General features: G+C 42.9%; 1 protein-coding gene across 3 annotated transcripts in view; it reads left to right on the top strand.

The window, feature by feature from the left end:
* Positions 1 to 48: 48 nt before the first annotated feature.
* Kiaa0319 (KIAA0319 homolog) overlaps positions 49 to 21,221 on the top strand; it is a 63,188-nt gene continuing 42,015 nt past the window's right edge. Inside the window, 6 exon segments of one of the 3 annotated variants that reach the window (NM_001197023.2) lie at positions 49 to 200; positions 10,682 to 10,828; positions 13,028 to 13,803; positions 14,336 to 14,525; positions 18,766 to 18,864; positions 20,388 to 20,485. In NM_001197023.2, coding sequence (NP_001183952.1) covers positions 10,774 to 10,828; positions 13,028 to 13,803; positions 14,336 to 14,525; positions 18,766 to 18,864; positions 20,388 to 20,485 — 1,218 coding nt within the window. In that variant the 5' untranslated portion in view covers positions 49 to 200; positions 10,682 to 10,773. 3 annotated transcript variants of the gene reach the window in all.

Genomic DNA, 21,221 nt, shown 5'->3' with positions numbered 1-21,221 from the left:
TGTATGCGCGTGCGTATGCGTCGCCCTGGTAACCCGGGAGGCAGAAAGGCGCTGAATCACCAGCACCCGCTGGCAGCATCTGTGCAGCCTCAGGGGTGGGCAGGTGTCGCCTGCAGGTGTGCCTCGCAGGTGGCCCGACCGGACCTCAGCTACTGGGCAGTCTGGAGCAGCACGGAGCCTGGAGATCGCTGGGAATGGAGGTAAGAGCCGCACTCAGCTGCATGCGTTCTTGTTTGGATCGATGGGTTCTCAGCAGGGTGGAGTCAGGGAGACTTGGGCAGCTAACCTTAAACTAAGAGTAGGTTTCTTTAAAGTTAATTCAGTGCTGGCATTTGCTAAATGCGTTCTGTATCTGTTCTGTGAAGTACTCAGAGGCTTTTAATCTGGACTCTAGGTCCCCGGATTTCTAGCTAGGGTGTAGTTGGGGTTCCTCCTTTCCTCTGCTTAGAGATATAGGGTATGAATGTGTTTATGAGGGGTGGGTGTTGAATGAAGCTTCAGTGAGCTAGCTGTGCCTAGCTTCAGTGTCCCGAGCAGCCACCCCTCTCCCAATCCATCAGGCCAACTGTCAGCAATGAAGACAACAAGCAGGTAGGCGGTGCCAGTGGGGGGAAAAAAGCCAAGAGGGGGATTTCTAAGGATTCCTCTGGACACCTAGGAAAAGCAACCTGGGATAGTTGCATGATTTGATGGTTTTCCTGTTTCGAGGAGGCGGGAGATTTGGGGATCTTTCCAACCTCTCAAATTGCATGCCTTAGACAGAAGAATTGTTACCTTTAAATTTCCTTTAGTGTTGTTGACATCCTTGTTACTGTTTACCAAAAACACCGTCCCCAGAAGCTTAATGCTGTTTAAAGGCTTTCTTTCCTGCTCTTTGAATTCCCTCCAAGGAATGGCACAGATTTATCGGGATGATAAAGCTGGAATCACTAGTCATCATTCTCAACACCTTTTGTTCTCCTAATTGTATGAAGGGAGAAAGCAAGCGCGATCATATTCATGCTCATCTTTGCTGCTGGCTTTATTGAACATTTGCAGGTTAGATGTTGATATTTTTTCCAAGTGCTTGAACAGAAAAGTTGAGTGGTATTTTTGTTAATAATGGAAAAAAATATAGATCACATTTCCTAAAAAAAACACAAAAATGTTCAAGGTGAATGTGTGTGTTCATTTATTCGTGGAATGCACAGTGCCTGGGAAAATGCCTCAGTGAGACAACTGTGAAGTTATGTCACGTGCAAATTTTTATTTTGTGCTTATGATTTTACTTATTTCTAATGCAGATGGGACAAAGTAGAGATATCAATTCGGTTCTAAGCTTAGAATTTACTGAGAAAGTTGAATTCTCTGCAAACTGAAAAGGAGATATAGTTAAAAGAAAAAACACGTAGCAGGAATTTTTAGAACCACAGGTAACAGGAACGTATATCACATCTTTGCAGTGTAAAATGCCAAGGCAGAGGATGAGTTTCCTTTCAGAAAGATACAAATCACTGACTCACATCCTCACAGTTAAGAAAGCCGAAGGACGGCTTCAGTGAGTTATAAAAGAATGCGTATGTTTAAGGTTTGTTCTTGGTTTAAGTCCCCCGACGCCCAACAAAGAATCTTGTAAAACGGATCTGAAGAAATAAGGATATCTGTTTGGGGCAGGGGTTGGTGTGTGTGTGTGTGTGTGTGTGTGTGTGTGTGTGTGTGTGTGTGTGTGTTTGTGTAGGGTTGGATGACAGATTGGTAGCCTAATGACAAAGATGGCCTGCTTAGGGTTATGGTTCAGCTGTTAGTGGCAACCTCACATTAAAGAAACTATAACCTCTAAGCCCTGGTTTTCTCATCTGTAAAATAGAGAAAATAGTAAGGCCTACTCAGTGGAATTTCTATAAGAATTAAAATAAGAACAATAGAATTCCTACATCTGAGCTGTAAGGGTTGTTCAAACCCTAGTGTTGGATTCCAGCTTTGGAAATACAGAAGGATGCTATTGTTTTTGTTTTTAATAAACATTTTTATTTTTGATTTGTGTGTGGGATGTATGTATGCCGCATATGGAATTTAAATTCCTAGAGCTAGGGTTCCAGGCACTTATGAGCTTCAGATCTAGGTGCTAGGATCCAAACTTAAGAGGCCCATTTAGAAAATGATTAAAATAAAATAATATTACACAAATGCTTTAAAAAAAACATGGTTTCTCTGTATAGCTTTGCTGTTAAGGAACTATGTAGACCATGGTGGCCTCAAATTCAGGGATCCTCCTGCCTCTGCCTCCTGAGTGCTAGGATTAAAGGCATGTGCCACCACAGCCAGTTTAATTCCTGAATTCAGGCAAGATGATCAAGGTCATCTTTGGCAAATCTATCAAGTTCTAGGTAAGTTTGGTTTTTTGGTGATCTTGTCTCAAAAAGAAACAACAAAACTTTAAGTACAAGTTACATTTTAAAAAAAGATTTCAAAACTATTTATGTAGCTGCCTGTGTGGCACATGTTGTCTGGGTACCCACAGAAACCAGAAGAGAGTGCTAGATCCTTGGGAGGTGGAGTTACAGATGGTTATAAGCTGCCCACTTGAGTTCACTAGAAAAGCAGCAAGTGCTCTTAGCCACAGAGCCAATTCAATGAAAGTTATTTTTGAGATAAAAATGTTCAGGAAAAGAAATTTATGTTTTCAAAATAACATGTCACTAAAAGTAGAATTACTTTAATATGGCCAAAACTTTTATTGATGTATAAAGTCAAGTTTCATTAGAAACATCAGAATGGAAACATCTTTCCTTGTAACATCTTTATAAAAACAATAAATATAACAGATATGATCAAAAGCATGTCAATTTAATACCCAGTTAACTATATTTAATACTCTGAAAGAAGATTTGCTTTCTTGTAAATATAAAATATAAAAACATGAAATAACTGGTAGATTATTGTTCTATTTCCTTTAAAAATCTATTTTATAGGCTAGCCAAAACTACATAGACCTGTAGATTGCTGCCCACACATGGGTGAGGGCAGGTGAAATCTAAGACTGGAGTCTGTGATTGGGCAGTGAAAAAAGGTGGGCTGAGAGTTTTAGAGACAGGACTGAGGCAGAGAGGACAGACCGACAGAGAAGATGGAGGAAGAAGAGGACAAACCTGATCCATGTGGCTTTAAATAGCCACAGGTAGCTATGAATGTCATAGAAGGGATAGAATAATATAGGACAATTTGTCCAATCTAGGTGGGCAGCTCATATCAGTATCAGTTGGCTCTGAGTTCATTGCACATTTTGTGCGTTGAAAACTTACTGTTATAAATCTGGCTGATAAATTACTAGCCTCTAGAGTTTTGATTCTACTGGGTTACAGGGATTTGTGACAGCTAGCTGTAGGGGGTAGATGACTGGGAATGTGAGCATTCTAAGGCAAGTTCCTGTTGGGCTGTTGCCACATGGGGACCACTGGGGCCGGAGACCACATTACTAGAGCACAGCCAGCAATAGTGTGGGTTGTTTTTTTTAAATTATTACACGCAACATAGACCCTGTCTCAAAAAACCACACAATATAAATCCTATCCTTTAGAGCTCTGGCCTTGTTACATTTCATAAATGTTAAGTTCCAAATGCATTTTGGAAGGATTCAAACTGTCACTCTAGCACCTGCTCAGAATGTCAAAGTGGGGGATTTTTATTTTCTATCAATTTCTATCAATTCTGGGAAGTTTCTGCCCCTTGTATTACTTTTTTTTTCCTCATCAGCTTTGTTGAAGTGCGGTTGAGTAATAAAAACTGAGCCGAGCATGGTTGATTTGTGTCTGTCATTCTAGCACTTGGAAGAGGGAGGCAGAAGGATCTGGAATTCAAAGTCATCTTTGGCTGTATAGTAAATTTGAAATTAATCTGGGTTGCATGATTCCCTGCCCCCACTCCCCAAAAAATCCACAAACCCAAAAGCAACAGCAATAAAACCCTACTGCCAGGGCCATCAGTGTGGCTTAGTAGGTAAAGGTACCTCCTACCAGTATAGCTGTTCTGACGTCAGTAGTTCTGGGTCTTCAAATGCACGGTGCTGACCCAGAGGCTTCCAAGTCCAAGCCCTAAGAGCAGAGCAGGAGCCCTACTGTACCTGACTTTAGAAGCCAGAGACTTAGGCTATGACTGGGCTATGACTGGGCTCTTCCACCTGCAGCCCTAGCATGTGGCAGTACCAGGCTGTGCCTGTTCAAGTTACAACATCTGGGAAAACCTAGGGAATTGGGACCTTGAGGTCTTAGGGTTTCTACTGAGACAATTCTCGGGTCTACATAGGATCTTTGGACAGCAGCCGTAGTTATAGTTCTTGGGAGTTAAATAGCACAGATTTTCACCCCTTCCTTGGCAGCTCCCTGGGACTGTTACAGAGACTGGGCCATGTTTTTTTAACCATTGACTCTTCTGCTCCCAATGTTTCTGCCCCTTGCAGCTGCCTGGAACACTCCAGCTGCCTTCTTGCCGCTACTACTGCTGCTGCTGCTACCACTGCCAGCTCCTGATGTGGCAGCTGCTGCCTTTGCCATTGTATAATCCCATTGATGTTATCTTCCATTTCCAGCCCAACCTGTTCTACTGATGAGGAAGCTTACAGGTTGACAAGAGGGACTGGAACAATGGCTCAGCAGTTAAGAGTGCATACTGCTCTTGCCAAAGACTCTTCCCAGCACTCACATCAGATGGCTCACAACTCCAGCTCCAGAGGGCTCAATGCCTTCTTCTGGCCTCCATGTATACCACACACATGCACATACCACATACAGATATACCCTGTGCTGGTCAGGCTTTTAATTTTTTTAATATTCATTTTTATTCACTTTACATCCTGATTACAGCCCTCTAGGTTTTTAATTTTTTTTTTAAAGATTTATTTATTTATTATATATAAGTACACTGTAGCTGTCTTCAGATACACCAGAAGAGGGCATCAGATCTCTTTACAGATGGTTGTGAGCCACCATGTGGTTGCTGGGAATTGAACTCATGACCTCTGGAAGAGCAGTCGGGTGCTCTTAACCGCTGAGCCATCTCTCCAGCCCAGGTTTTTAATTTTTAAATAAATTTTTTTTAATTTATTACCAGTTTACTTGAAAAAACTCAGACTAAAGCTTGCAAAGAAGTTACTTAATTAAAATCAAAATAGATTGCAATCATCTCTTGGTTAATATTTGAATAATTTTATGGAAAAAATTTGAGAACACAAGTTGGAAGAGGGAAAACTGAATATGAAGAAAATACATACACACACACACACACACACACACACACACACACACACACACACGGTTGTTTGAATAAGAATGGCCCTGATAAGTTCATATATTCCAACACCTTGTCGTCAGGGAATGGCACTTTTTAGGAAGGATTATTGGGATCAGGAGGTGTGGCCTTGTTGTAGTAGGTGGTAACCTTGGAGGAAACCCACACAAGGCCCACCATCTCTTGTCTGTGGATCAGGATTTAGCTCCAGCACCATGAATGCCACTATGCTTCTGCCACAATAGGATAACCCTCTGAAAGTGTAACCAAGCCTACAGTTACATCATTTTTTTTTAATTAAAGTTGCCTTGGTCATGACGTCTCTTCACAGCAATAGGACAGTGAGTAGGACAGAAGGAGGTACCAGGGAGTTTCGTATGCTAGCCATGCTACTGTTGGAAGACTTTGGGATTTTCAGTACCTAAGAGAAGTTTTTAAATGATCCTAACATTGCAACACCAGGGATAGTACAGGATGGTCCTTCCTGGCTGCCCTACAAATTCAGCCAAACACCTTGCTCATAATAGAAGGGAGTATGGCAACGGTTTTTGTAGCAATTATAGCATAGTCCTTTAATGGACATGAAGGATTGTGTTTGCACCTAGTGTCATAGGTCTTCTGCTGGGCCACCAAGAGACCTATGTCCTATGTTCTCATCCTGTGTGAAATGGTTTATCTAGGCTTATGATAACAAAAAGGCTCCTGGAATCATGGCTGAAATATTTCCTTTGGAGTCAGAGTTCAGCTTCAGCAATAAACAGCTCTAGTTGCTTTTGCAGCTTCCTCAAGGTGTCCGCCAAGTCTTCAGAGCAGTGGGTAGTCTGAAAGCCAGTACTAAAGCTGATACAACTCTTCAAGGCCACCACAAACTACATATGAAATAGCAACTTGTTGTTGTGTTTTGTTGTTGTTTTGCTCTTGTTTTTGGACAGTGTCTTTCTATTGTATAATTCTGGCTGTCTTGGAACTTGCTATGTGGACCAGAAGGCTGACCTCAGACTCACAGAGATCCAGCAGCCTCTGCCTCCACAGTGCTGGAATCAAAGGTGTACTTCACCACGCCTGGTTAAATATCAGGGTCTTAATAGTCTCGCTCACATAAATCATTAAAAGTGTATTTGCACTTAAGTATTTGATCCATCTTTAATCCCACCTCCCAGGAGGCAGAGGCCCCGTGAGTCTGAGGACATCCTGGTGGTATACATTAGCAAATCAGAGGTAAATTGTAAAACCCTGTTCAAAAAAAAAGTTGTATGTTTACTCTGAAGCTAAGGACAACTATTCTAATCACAGTGAGCCAAAGATAAAGTCCTTAACAGGGCTTGCTCCTGCTCCAGCGTCCTAGAACTGAGGCCTTTCAGTCGCTCAACCTCATAACTTTTATCTTCATTTATTGCCTCTTCCAGATTCGTGTAAATTCTATCAGGAAATGTATATTGAGCTGTTTGTTACCTCATGGCTCTTTTTTCCAGTTTTTTTTTTATTTCTTTGAGTTGAATTTTGGGTTATGGTTGTATTATCCCAGCATTTTGGCTCAGATCAAGTGTAAAATACATTTCTATTCTAAAAGTCAATAGCTGGGCTGAGTGCATATTTTTATTGAAACTTTTATCATTTAAATTTCTTTAAATTTTTACATGACTTGGTATTTCTATTTTTTAAAAATATTATTTATTTAATGTAATCAAGTAGCTGTCTTCAGACACACCAGAATAGGGCATCAGATCCCATTACAGATGGTTGTGAGCCGTCATGTGGTTGCTGGGAATTGAACTCAGGACCTTTAGAAGAGTGCAGTCAGAGTTCTTAACCACGAATTCATCTCTCCAGTCCTCATTTAAAGGTTTTTAAAGATTTAGTGTGTGTGTGCGTGTGTGTGTGCATGTGTGTATGTGTGTGCATGTGTGTATGTGTGTGTGTGTATGTGCGTGTGTGCGTGCATGTGTGTATGTGTGTGTGGGCATGTGTGTGTGTGTATGTGTGTATGTGCGTGTGTGTGTGCATGTGTGTGTGTGTGTGTGTGTGTGTGTGTGTGTGTGTGTGTGTGTGTGTATGCACGCATGCGCCTATAGAGGCCAGAGAACATTAGATCCCCTGGAGCTGTAGCTACACGTGGTTGTGAGCTGCACAGTGTAGATGCTTGGAACCAAACTTGAGTCTTCTACAAGAGCTGCAAGTGCTCTTAACTCTTAGACTATTTCTACAGCCCCATAAAAATGCTTGCTCTATACACCTATGCCACAGTCAGTGTGAGACTACTAAATCAGTTCTTTACTGAGTTCTAGTAATGGACATACCTTGGCAATCCTTCTACTTGTTTTCAATCTTGCAGTTTATGGCTCTGTGTTTTTCTAGTCCCTAGTAATAGGACTCACTATCCCTTCTTAGCCTACAGGGTTGCATAATATTTTACAACGTCAAAGTCTGCCACACTTGCCTGCTGTATTAGTTTGATGTTGCTGTAGAATAATTACAAAAATAGTGACTTAAAACATCATACATTTTTAGAATTTATAAGGGACTGAAATCAAGACTCAGATGAAGTTTCCATTGAGGTGTGCTGGTGGCTTTTCCTGGAAAAATAGAGAGGGCAACAGTACTCCAAAAATGCAAGTCTATTCAGCTGAATGGACCAATGAGTTCATTGACATTACTTACAGGAGCAACTTCATCACCAAAAAGCTCACCCAGCATGGCTAAACATTCAGAAAACTACAACACCGGACTTTCCTGAGGCAGTTGCCGGCATCTATACCACTGAAGAGTCTTCTTAACCTCATAACTTTTCATAACCCAAGGGAGGAGCCTTATGACCCTTTAAGTTTCATGGGCTTGAAGAACCTTTCTGCCTCCTCCAGTGGGGGAATGTTTCAATCTGGACCAAACAGCTACTTAACAGCTTGCATTCTTATCCCGAAGAGCTGGGGAAGAATCTGCATGCAAGCTTTTTTTTTTTTTTTTTTCTTTTTTTTTTTCCGGAGCTGGGGACTGAACCCAGGGCCTTGTGCTTGCTCGCTAGGCAAGCGCTCTACCTCTGAGCTAAATCCCCAACCCCTGCATGCAAGCTCTTATTGGTGGCTATACAATTCAGTTCTTTAAAGTTGTATGATTTATGTCTGCATGGACTAAAGGCATTAGTAATATACTCCAAGTTACCAATACTAAAGAACTTACCCTTGATGTCATTTAAGGGAGCCATTGAATCCTCTACTTTAGGGCTCCCCTTGTCTGCCTTCTGTCTGTTGCATGAGTGTGTATTTGTGCCTGACTGAGGCTGTCTTGTGAATCTGTGTCCGTGTATGACTTCGCAAAGGGCTTTGGTATTTATTTATTTATTTATTTGCTTGTTTGTTTGTTTGTTTTGAGACATGGTCTCTCTATTATGTAGCTCTGGCTGTCCTGAAACTTGCTATGTAGACCGTGCTGCCCTGGAACTCACAGAGAGCCAATTTCCTCTGCCTCCCAAGCACTGCCAAGTCTGTCCCTGGACAGAGACACAGAACTAAATTTCTCTCTGTCCTTTCACCCAGGCCTCAGAGGAAGTCTTGGGTTGAGGTGGCTGTCCACAATGTCCTGCATAACAGCTCCCACACATTTCTCTTCAACTGTTTCCCACTCTGTGTAATGGCACTTGTTCTTGTGTTTGCTGACTCCCCTGGGTTTTGTCCTTAGCTCCACCTTCCATTCTACCCATCAGCAGGTCCTGCTGATCCCCTGAGCCACCTCTCCAGCCATAAGGATGTTTTGTCTCTCTTGAAGCAGAGTTTCATGTAGCCCAAGCTGGTCTTGAACTTGTGATCATCTTGTTTCTGCCTCCTGAGAGCTGGGATTAACATTTTATTCCCTAAGGGAGAATATGGTAGTGATCAAATGGATGATGTCAGGATCCAGACTGTGTTTGCCTCTTAAAAAAATTAATCAGTAGATGGCCAAAGGGTTTTGGTTTTAATGGATTTTAAGGTTCAGTAAAACAGCTCTTATTTTCTTTATGTCTACCATGACTTTATGCAAACCTAAACACTTTACAACCCATAAACAAACAGCAGCAACAACATAGCTCCTTTACCACTTGGCCATCTGTAATTCTAAGAGATCCTGGTAAGTAAAGAACATGTTGTGTTAGAAGTGAAAGAACAGGGCATATGAGCTCCGAGACACTGAAGATATGAATGCTAGTAGCTGGACGTATATAAAAGCAGAACTCTGACCCGCAAATCACAAAAACCTGCCCAGGAACCTAAGCCTTTATCTATAACAAACAGTCCAGGAAGCCAGCCTGCCAAAAGACTTCTGGGAAGTGGATTGCCATCTCCATTACTTCATGAGGCTACATAATGCCTCCTACATCAGTTAGCTCAAAGTATGCAGGACCCACGAATTGATCACTTCCTTAATTTTTAAACCCCCTTTCCTAGCTTGGAACTAACCAGACAAAGCAAATACACTCCTGCCTTGGTTAGGGTTTCTATTGCTGCCATGAAACACCATGACCTAAAATCAAGTTGGAGAGGAAAGGTCTTGTTTGTCTTACACTTCCATATCATTGTTCATCATCAAAGGAAGTCAGAACAGGAACTTAAACAGGACAGAAACCTGGAGGCAACAGCTGAGGCAGAGACCACAGAAGGGTGCTGCTTACAGGCTTGCTCGCCATGGCTTGCTCAGACCATTATTTTTATAGAACCCAAGACCACTAGTCCAGGGATGGCCCCACCTACACCAGTTACTAATTAAGAAAATGCCCCACAGGGCTTGCCTACAGTCCTATCTTATGGAGGCATTTTCTTAATTGAGGCTCCCTCCTTTCGGATGTACAGTTCTTCATACTAATCACTGGATGCTCTACTTCTAGCTAGCCAGGACTGTCTCCCATAGTAGCAGCCTCCTCTCCCAACACGCCCAAAGCCTCCCCTTTATCCACTAAATAGCATTTCCTCTCTTCTGCCTTTGCCTCTCCTCTGCTAAACACAATTGACAGTGGTTAACTCCTTTGCCATAAGACACTGTGATAGAGCCTTGCTTTTCTCAATTGATTGGACTTTGTTTTCTGTTTGTAGAGTGAGCTGTCATAAAACTTTTTGCTTTTTGTTTTGTTTTGTGAGGCATTATTTAGCTCTGGCTGTTCTGGAACTTACTATGTAGACCAGGCTGGCCTCAAATTCATGGAGATCTACCTGCCTCTGCCTTCAGAGTTCTGGATTAAAGGCGTGTGCTGCTGTGCTCAGCTTGTTTTGGGTCTTCTGAGGAATCAACTGTCCTGGGCATTTTAACACACTTCTCTGGAGAGATGGCTGCTTGGGATATGACTCTATCTGTAAACAGGACAGCTCTCCACTAACATGAATACATGATAGGGCCATGTGTTTCATTCCACATTTACCTAATCCTTTCTTCTTTTTTGTCTCTGTTTTCTTTGAAGTTCTAGAAGGCTACATCTGACTGGCTCATCAACCATCAAAGAGAGTCTTTCTAAATCCACTGCCTTGGAAGCCTCATCCTGTGTGAGGCAGAATGGTGTCCCCACCAGGAGTACTGTCTTCCTTGCTGCTGCTGGCAGCCATGGCAGGTAGGAAGTCATTAGGTAACCATCGTCATTTCCTGAGCGACCTGTAAAGGTTGGCTTCCGTGGTTTATGGTTTCCAGGCCAGCCATTAAACATGCTTTTGCTGTGATTCACTTGCTGCAGGACAGGACACATGTCTTTAAGGGAATGAAAGCACATCAGACCATCTGGGTCAGGAAGAAACTTCTGGCTTGGTCTACGTATAGGTCAAGTAGAGATGTCATAAAAAGGCAATGTTTTGGAGAGGTAGGGGTTCCTTACCTGTGCTCTCCATCCTCTCTTGCTCTTCCTAGGAGGTGTGGCTTTTGTGGTGTTCAGCTCTAGTAAATTAGTCTTTCCTCTATATCCTGGATCTAGCTCTTCTCAGAAAAATGATAGACCAAAACTACTTGTATGATTTACAAACTAGATTTGTATTTGAGACATCAGCTTCACCTGTTCCTTTTTTTTTTTTTTAAATTGGAAAAGGAATATGTGTAGCAGTTCTAAATTCTCTTACATTGGATGAAATAGTCTTTCCATAGATCTGATATTTGGCATTGTGTTGCATTTGCTCATTTAATGTATGTGTGTGTGTGTGTGTGTGTGTGTGTGTGTGTGTGTGTGTGTGTGTGTGTGTGTGTTGTGTGTGGTGGAGGTCAGCTCATGGAATTCAATTCTCTAATTCTCTTCTCCTCTCTTCTCCTACCGTATGGATTCAGGCCATCAGTCTTGGAAGCATGCATCTTTACCCTCTGAGCAATCTTCCTGGCTCTGGCCCTGTGTTATGATACTGCTAATCTACCTACCATGCTAACGAGACACCTGCCACTGTGCTACTAAAAATCTGTCTATTACAGTGATCTATGTACGGGTTACACAAAAGGTGGTTCCAACGCACCATGCAGCCATTTTCATGTGTTTTCTGTTAGAAACTGTCTGTGACTAAAGCAACAGTTATCAAAAACAACTGTGAACAATCATCCCTTACTAGGAAGGGACTCCCATGCTATTGAGGTCTGCTTCTGTTGTTTTGTCACAGAAACCAAGAAGCCACACTCCATGCAGTATATGCCAGTGCCCACTGTAGTGACTCTGTAGAAAGATGAATATTTTATTATTGAGAATCTGAGTAAAACCAAAGGGAATGTAAAACAAGTCACAGTGCTGCACACCTTTAATGCCAGCACTTGGGAAACAGAGGCAGATGGGTCCCTGTGAATTCCAGGTTAGCTAGGACTACGAAGTGAGGCCCATCTCGAAAACCAAACAAACAAAAATTTGATTAGACATATGTACTGAGGACAAGTTTTTTTTATCTTGGACATTTTCATTTCATATGATCTATCATCAGCCTGTGAGATTAAAAAAATCTATTAACAACATCAATAAAACAAAGATACTTTTCTGTTACTTCTGTAACTAATTTTTACACAAGGGTTGTTGTAAATTACATAAAAGGGGAAACAGTAGGAAGAATGTAATTCTATGAGGAGATAGAATGTGTAGGCAAAAAGGTGCATGCTAGTTGGAAAACCATATGTGGAGAGAAAGAATAGAGGGGTGGAGAGAGAAAAGGAAGAATAGAGGGTAGGTGGACAAGGCAGTGGGTGGATGGATGAGTGAGTGAGTGAACTATGGATGAATTGGTGGAAAGACAGGTGATATCTGGATGGAAGCAACATGCAGCGGACCCTTCTGTAGGGAGTGTTGATGGCTGACTGAATAGCCAGGGATGGAGGAGCCTCTGGTTTTCTGAGTGGCTTCCCTGGGATATGAATGTATGTGTGTATGTATATTACATTCTGAATATGAGAGAAAGCATGGTGGTCTGTCAGCCTTTCCTGCCATTATCCTTTTCCTCCCTCTCCTTTCAAAACCTTCCTCTTCCAGTACTCCCAAGTCATATGTGTATATGCATATATGTGCATAAAAGTCCCACATCTTTAAATCTAGATTCTGCATATGAACTTGGGTTTGATGTTTTCTTGAGACCAGGTCCCATGTAACCCACCCACGTGGGCCTCCAGCTCTCAAGGATGACCTTGAACTCCTGATCCTCCTGCCTCCACTTCCAAAGTGCTGGGATTATATTCCAGGCGTATGATGCAGCTCGGATATTTATGGGTCATTTGTGTTTCCTCTTTTGAGATCTGAGCAGTTCTTTTGTCTGCTTACCAATCTGACTTTTTGTACTGAGTCATGTACCACTCTGGTCTTCAGGTGGCAGCTCTCAGCAGTGCTCTGAGGGCAGGACTTACTCCGACGCCATCATTTCACCTAACCTGGAAAGCATTAGAATCATGCGGGTGTCTCACACCTTCTCTGTGGGAGACTGTACAGCAGCTTGCTGTGACTTGCCCAGCTGTGACCTGGCCTGGTGGTTTGAGGGCAGCTGCTATCTGGTGAACTGCATGCGCCCGGAGAACTGCGAGCCCAGGACCACAGGCCCCATCCGATCTTACCTCACTTTCGTGCGCAGACCTGTCCAGAGGTCTGGGCAGCTGCTGGACTATGGAGACATGATGCTAGGCAGGGGCTCCCCTTCAGGAGCTTGGGGAGACTCCCTTGAGGACCTCAGGAAGGACTTGCCCTTTCTAGGCAAAGATGGGGGGCCAGAGGAGACTGCTGAGTACTCGGATGATTACAAGGAACTGGAGCGGGGCCTCCTGCAACCCTCCAACCAACAAGACCCCAGAGGCAGCGCAGAGTACCCCGACTGGAGCCTGCTGCCCAGCAGTGATGGAGATTTCAATGCTTCAGCTACGGGAGACAACTCAGCTGCTTCCACAGAGAAGCTGCAGGACCTCACGCCCTACCCACTGGACCAGGAGCAGCTGCAGTCCCTGAATGAGTCAACTTGGTCCCCTACACCCAGACACTCTGAAATGAGCAGTATGTGGCCTTCCTCTGTGACTGCATCACCTACAGAAGAGGGACTGGAGGGAGAAGAGACTTTACAGCTCCAAGAGCAACCAAACAATAGTTCTGGAAAAAAGGTGGGTGTGCTTGAGATATGCTGGGATAGGCAAGGCAAGGAACACAGGGCTAAGCTCTGCCAGACTCTTTTCAGGCTAGAGGAACCCAAGGAGGTTTCTCCAAAGGGTGTTAGCTACCTCAGGCCTATGCCAGAGGATGAATGTCTGTCAGAGCCTCACTGGAAAACAGAACAGCATTCTTTTGCTGTGTTTCCTTCTCTAAGCTGACAGTTTGGAAAGAAGCCAGAGCTTCCTCTTCCTAGGTCATCTACCTACGAGTACCTGTTGAGTACACTAACTAGGAGCCTGTGCCACCAACCAGCTCTGTCTTCTTGTAATGAAGGCACTGGTTCTGTTATGAGTGTTCTCACCCCAGTGACCTGACTACCTACTCTACCTCCCCTCACCTGAAAACCATCCCAGGGGCGTCAGGGTTTAAGTGTATGAATTTGGAGAGGGTGGGCACAAACAATCCACTGCTCAGCTTTCTTATTGTTCAACCCAAATAGACAATTTTTTCATAACAAGATACCCTTTTTAATTTATCCTACAGGTTCCAATGCCTTCCCATAATCCTTCCCCTGCCAGCCTGGAGTCTAGCCCAACCACGGTGGAAAAGAGCTCCATTTTTACAGTCACTCCATGGAGCAGAGATCCTGGCACCCCAACATTTCCTGCCAGTACAGTCCTCCCTGGGCTGATCTCACCTTCGTGGCCCTTGTCACCTACCACTTCCAGGACAGGTAACTTTTGAAAAATATAATTAGAAGACATTTAAAGGATCTACCAGTGACAATGTTTATGGTTTAGTCCTCCCTTTGGCCCCAGCCTTGAGACATAACTGCCACAGTGCTATTATAACCAGAGGAAGAGATGAATCACATGCTGAGTCACATGCTGCCTTTTCCCTCTGTGGCTCTACAGAGCAAGAGGAGGTAGATGGGTGGCTCTGATACTCAATCCTCAACCCTGTTAGAGGATGCTATGGCAGCACAGGAAGGTTACCTGACCTCCCAGGAGTGCCAGGAAACCTTCTGTAGGAGGGACGGGGGGGGGGGTTAGGGTGAACCAGCTCACATGGGGCTAGCCTGTTCTATATAGTGAAGCAATACATATTCTAAAAGGACTGAGTGTTGTATGTATTTCTGGTTAATGAGCTTTTAGCAAGAACAAAAGGCAGCTGTATTTCTATTTGGGGTGATCTCAATGGGGAGATGAGGAAACTGCAAAAAGCCTGTCCTGATGCTGGAAGCAGAAGAAACATGGCAGGTCAGAAGTGCCTGCAGTGTTCTCTAGTTTCCAATGCTCCTCTCCATGGGAAAGCACTCGTCTTGAGAGTGTTGACTTCTGAATCTCAGCACCATGAGTGATCTCTTCTATCATGTGTGGAAGAGAGGTCAAGACTTAACAACATTTTGGAAGAACCAGAAGGAGATTGTTTGGCTAGAGCTGGTTTGGCGAGTGAAGAGGGCAAGGTAGGAGCCTAGAATAGGAAGGATTATCTAGATTAGTGCCAGGAGCCATTAAGGAGAAGCTAAAAACTAGCAGGCGATCTTCCTGAGATGCTTCTGCCATGGACTGTACAGTTAATGATGGATTTGCTTCTACAGACAAGACCAAGGAGACTTCATTTTAGGAAAGATTCCTGCTATTTTATGCTTTTCCTGTTTATATATATATATATATATATTTTGCAATCACTAGCATTAGGCTACCCTTTTGAGCAGATTTCTGCAGAACAACAAAATTGTACTGTCTTGTAGTTATGCTATATAGACAGATAGACAATTTCTTAATTCTTAATGATGATATTGTAGGAATTCCTAAAATTATATTGGTAATTATTAAGCTCTTTTATAATAGGATTGCTATTAACTCCTTTTTGATGTCAAAACTGCAAAGAGAACTCTGCTAGTCTTCAAGTGTCATGAGTTAATTGCTTGTGTGATAGCAAGCAGGCATCTGCAATTTAGAGCACATTCCAAGAGGTTGTAAAACTATTAACCAAAGGTCATAAAAAAGGAACTAATCATTTACTATAGGTACAAGGACAGAAGATAAAATATTGACTGGGTTTATCTATATAAAACTTTACTAATAACTTAGTCATAGAAGTTATGATTTTTAACTCTCTATGAACCTGTAGAGCTGGTGACAGATGATGAATGTTTGGCCAGATACTTGCTCCTAATGGATATGCATGTAAACATTCTCTGTGTAAACTTCTTACTCAATTTATGTTTGAACTTCTAGTGAACTTTTGTTAAAAAAAAAAAAAAGAAGGTGGATGCTTGGGAAAACCATGTGATCTTTTCTCCTAGAAAAGGTACAAAAAGACTAGAAAAGACAACATTGGAGGTTATAACATTGGAGAGATAGCATTTGGGAACATGGCATTTGAGAGTAAGAGCATTGTTACATCAGAGCGGGAGGAGAGAGCAAAATTAGAAGGAGAATGCAAAGTGGAATAACTTAGAAATTATGAAGCAACTTAAAATATTAAGAGAGCAATATGCAGAATGCAGAGTGAAAGAAAAAAGAAGCTGAGGAGAAAACAGAAGGAATAGGCAGCTTTCTCCTTACCATGGGACAGAACAGGTTTTAATAGCAAGGAAGGTTTCCTCTTATTAAAGAGGACAAAACTTTCTTCTTACAGACTTGGATTTAATTCATTTAGCAATAAAAGAGTAGAAACCTTTTCTTTCCCTATGCAGTAAAGATTAGAGCTCATTTTTCATCCAGAATACTTTTTGTTCTGGCACTTGGTCTTTTGCTCCATGTATTTACATGTATATTCATGTAAATATGAGTGTGTGTGTATGTGTGCATGTATGTGTGTGTGTGTGTGTAAGTATGTAATTATGAGATAGCATGTAAGCTTGGTTCAGCTGGTTTGAATGGAGATTTATGAATGTATATACATGAATCTTTATATGAATTTATGTGGGTTTAATCCATATTTGCTTGTGTAGAAGTTTTTCTTTCTGTGTGACTCTCTTCTCTTGGTTCAATAGAAGTTTATTGATCCAAACTTCCCTTAGCCTGACAGGTGAGAGGCATCTAGACAAGAGGGAAAAGGCTCTAGCAATTAATCCTTTGCTTAATTCCCTCATCCACTTTTCTTAGAGAACTTCCATAGTAAACATTTTAGAGAGAACATAGAAATAAAGCTGAAATCACTTTTCAGTGTGTCCCTTTTTCTTCCTGGAACTTCAACTAACAGGCAGGGAGTTAGAGCCATGCAGTTCCTGAAGAGACAGAACAAAGGCTACTTTACTCAATCCCTTGGTGTTTTATGATGAGGTGCTAAATGCCAGAGACTGCAGTTTTTGGCCTCAGTGGAACTCAGGTAGGTCAGTTACTGACTCAAACTGACTTAGACTTAAGACAGGTATACAGTCACCCTAAATACCTTGTAAGACCAAGTCTTACCTCTGCTGACGCATTCCCTCTGTGCTGCCTCAAGAGGATCCAAAAAGAATGAAGAACAGCCAAGGCTGCCCCTCCCCTTTCTACATGCCCCCCCCCCCCCCCAGCAGATTAGGTTCAATGAGGTGGGTCAGACTGAACCGCATAAAAAAGGAAGAAAGTGAGCTGAGCCTCAGCATTCATCTTTCCTGGCTGTGGACACAGTGTGATCAGCTGCCTCACACTCCTGCTGCTTTGCATTCCCTGCCTTGATGGACTGTGTACCTGTGTATGCTGTGAGCCAAAATAAACCCTTCCTTCCTCAAGTTGCTTCTGCCAGGTATTTTACTACAGTGACAAGAAAATTAAATAAAAACCAAAATAAGACCCATTGTCCAGAAGGTCAGTGGGGATTAATGCATCCAACATCAACTCGAGTATGAGGATGGTTATAGCTACAGCTCAATTCAAAGGGTGACTGTGAAGGTGCAAGTCTATCATCCAGCACTCGGGAAATGGAGGCAGGAGGGCCAGGAGTTCAAGATCATTCCTGACTACATACAGAATAAAAGACAGTCTGGGCTGTATACAATTCTGTCTCAAATAATAGTAATTCCACCACCATAAAGGCTCAGCTACATTTGAGACCTGACTGGTATCCCAGGGGCACCCTAAACTGGTCCTACTCAGTTCTGTTTCTCTGCTGTTCCTTAACCTCCACTTTATTGACTTTGATCCTGAACTTAGTAAGGAGAGGATTGTGGTGAAAGAGAAGCTGTGTGGGGAAGAGAAGCTGGGATTGGGATCCCTGGCTGCTAATGGTAATATCAGAATATTGGGGTATCTTTGAGAATGACACAGCTCTTAATAAGCTTGGATGGTGGCAGGGGCGTGGGGTGGCTAGAGTCCCAGAAAACTCAATCCAAATAGTTTATTCTGAACCAAATCATGAATGACAGTGAAGCTAATGCCAATTGAGGCAAACCTACAGCGCCATAGCAGGACTGTAGCAATGCCATTCAGGTTGTACAGTAAATGAGCTTTGCTGCATTAGTAGGGAACTGCTTTTGATGAAAGTTAATGCCCTTGCTGCTGGAGTTAAAGTACCTTTCAGGTCCTGAGCGTGCCTGGATTTCCTGTTGGAAAAGCTCCAAGAGCAAGGCCATTAGCAGTCATTTATGAGGAGTTCCTGGCTCTGAGCCCGGCTAATGACACTGAGACACTTATGAGCACTCTTGGCCTTGGTGTAAGTAAGGACGGCTCACCAGGGAGTCAGGAAAAAGCTGGTTGCAACAGAGAAAACACAATCGCTGGTCCTTCACCTACTGGTAAAACTGCCACCCAACACATTGGCTCATTCAGAATGAGTATTTTCTTCACAATGCCAACTCATGTAGGAAGTTTTAAACTTACCAGGCCTATCTTGCAATATAACAGAGCACACTGGCCCAAGGTGGGGTGCCTTAGGTAAAATTATATGAGGCATGATCATTCTCAGAACAGGTATATTTACGGAGACATAGTTAATCTCATTGTATTGGATAATGACATGCACTGTTTCTAATTAACTTTTAGTAAAGGCTCTTGCTGTGTCTGCTGGAGATAACTTAGTACTAACCTTACCCAATGGAGAAGCAGAACTGAAGGCCTCTGTTGAGCCAGCGCCCCCTGCAGGTGAGAGTCTGGTATTCTTGGTGACTCAGACTGGTAGAGCTCGGGCATTCTCTCAATATTCCACGGTGGGTGATGGTCAAGTTTTGCTGAGGTAGGGTAAATGCAGTAGTTGTCTAAAGAAGTTAAATGTCATTCATAATCTTTAACTGGTCAGGTTGGAAGGTCACAGTATTATATCAGAGAGGAGGGGTTGCCGCATGCAAGACCTTGATCTGTCTGTGACAACCCACAGAGGCCAGGAAGATCCACTGTGAGGAGAGGGGCTGACGTGCAGTGGGAGGCTTGCTTGCAGATGCTGTGGTTTTTAACAACACAGTTGAGAGACTCTCAAAAATACTCCAGCCCAGCTGCTCAAAAGTGTCAGGGCTTGTGAGGGACTGTGGACAAAGTGTAAGCCTGAGAATCTGTGTTCAGATCCCCAGATGCTAGCACGAATCATAATTCCAGCACTCTGGTGGCACAATGGGAGGGAGAGAGAGGCTAAGACCTGGCCTGGCCTATCTCTTGCTCTTGCACAGATGAATGCCAAGTGATCCCATCTCAAACAAGTTGGAAGTAGATGACTAACACCTGAGTCTGTCTTCTGACTACGCCACACATGTACACTTACACTCACATACACTCCACACACATATATCATACACATATGTACATACACACAAACACCCATAAAATACCCACACACAGACATTTAAGTACAGGGCCAAGGTGTAAGTGCTTGCCTTCCCTTCACCCAGCAACCCACTATTCTGAGCTTCGGAACCATCCCTACAACCTGTCAGTGCAATTTGATCCTCAGTCAGGTCACATGGGTCAGTCACTTCATACACAGAGACAGTGGACAGTCATGCCTGTCAGTTGCATCTCAGTCCTTGAGATGAGCTGAGACACCACCCTCCTATCAAAAAGCTTCAGACAGCTTTCATCAAGGTAGAGGTGCTTAGGTAACTTTGTGTGTTTAAATAAACCCCTATAAAAACAAATGAGTCGAACTCTATTTGCCTTTTACCAAAAGGAGGAAAACTACAGTGGATTATACAGTTTAAATGTGTGTAGAGTTGGGTGTGGCTCTCGGCACCTTTGCTCTCAGCACACAGGAGGCTGAGGCATTCAGATCTCAGTGAGGTTGAAGACACTTTGATCTACTATATAGTGAGTTCCAGGTCAGCCAGAAGTCATAGTGAGAGCCTGTCTCAAAATAACACAAGAGGGAATTATAAGGATAATCAGGGGTTGACAACAGCCCAGAAGGAAGGTTTTCAAATGCTGACAGTGAGGTTGGGGAGGTTTAATTTTTAATCTCTATTTTCTATCATTTATGTGCTTTTGGGATCAGTTTGTTTTTGGGATTGTTTCTCTTTATTCGCAAAGACACAGAGACCCTGTGATTCCTCACTGGGATGAGGGCTGGAAGCAGAGCTCTATGTATCTAAGGCAGTTGATGCTGTTGGTTTAAGGCAATCACTGTTGTAAGGTGACCTCTCAGATCTGATAAGCATTCCTGCTTCTGATTTTCCCCTCAGACACAGCTTACACCTATGAATGGAGTTTAATGAGCCATCCTGTAGACTTCCAAGGTAAAATCAAACAAGAAAACAAGCCGACTCTTCACCTTTCTCAGGTAAGTAACAAGGCAGGTTGCATGGCTCAGTTAGCAAAGTCCCTGTTAGGATTAAGAGAGACTGAAGAAGGCAGGCATGATGGCATGTGCCTGCAGTTTTATCTACTTGGGAAAGTGAGGCAAGAAGATTGCTTGAGTCTAGAAGTTCAAGGTCAGCTTTGGAGACATAATCAGATTTCCCAACTCAAAAAAGATCAGAAATTTACAATTAAAGCTCAATCAGGCAGATGGATGATTAAATGAGGAGACATCCAGTAGCTTTTCTTCATTCAAATTGCTCAAAATAACAGCTCTGGAGAAAGAGGCTGGGGTGGAGAGACATGTTGTGTGGTGAGTTCAAAGCCTGAGTCTAATTCTTTCAGTCTTTACAGTGTTCAAGATATCTCGTGTCCACCAGGTATGTTCGATGAGTTTCCAGCAGTTCCATTCTAGTTCCCAAGGTGCTTAGATTGCCAAATACTGCTCCATGCACAAGAAGACACAAACCACTTCCTTGGCAGCAAGAGGAAGCTTGGGATCTGGTTTCCTATGAGGTTAATGTCTTCCTATTCAAGGCTGTACCAATCCCAGTGCCTTACCAACTCACACCATTGCTGTGTGACTGAGCTATTTCTGTATTACCATGCTAGTATGTGGCACTGAGACCTCTGCCAGTAACAATGTTAGAAATATGTGATTCCAGACTCTCTCGCTGATCAATATAGAGTCCCTGTTGAGTATATGTGAGGCCCTTGGC

This window comes from Rattus norvegicus, chromosome 17 (genome assembly GCF_021556685.1).
Source record: "Rattus norvegicus strain SHRSP/BbbUtx chromosome 17, alternate assembly SHRSP_T2T, whole genome shotgun sequence".
Taxonomy (NCBI): domain Eukaryota; kingdom Metazoa; phylum Chordata; class Mammalia; order Rodentia; family Muridae; genus Rattus; species Rattus norvegicus.
The sequence above is the reverse complement of the archived record's forward strand: the minus strand, read 5'-3'. Positions and strand labels throughout refer to the sequence as shown.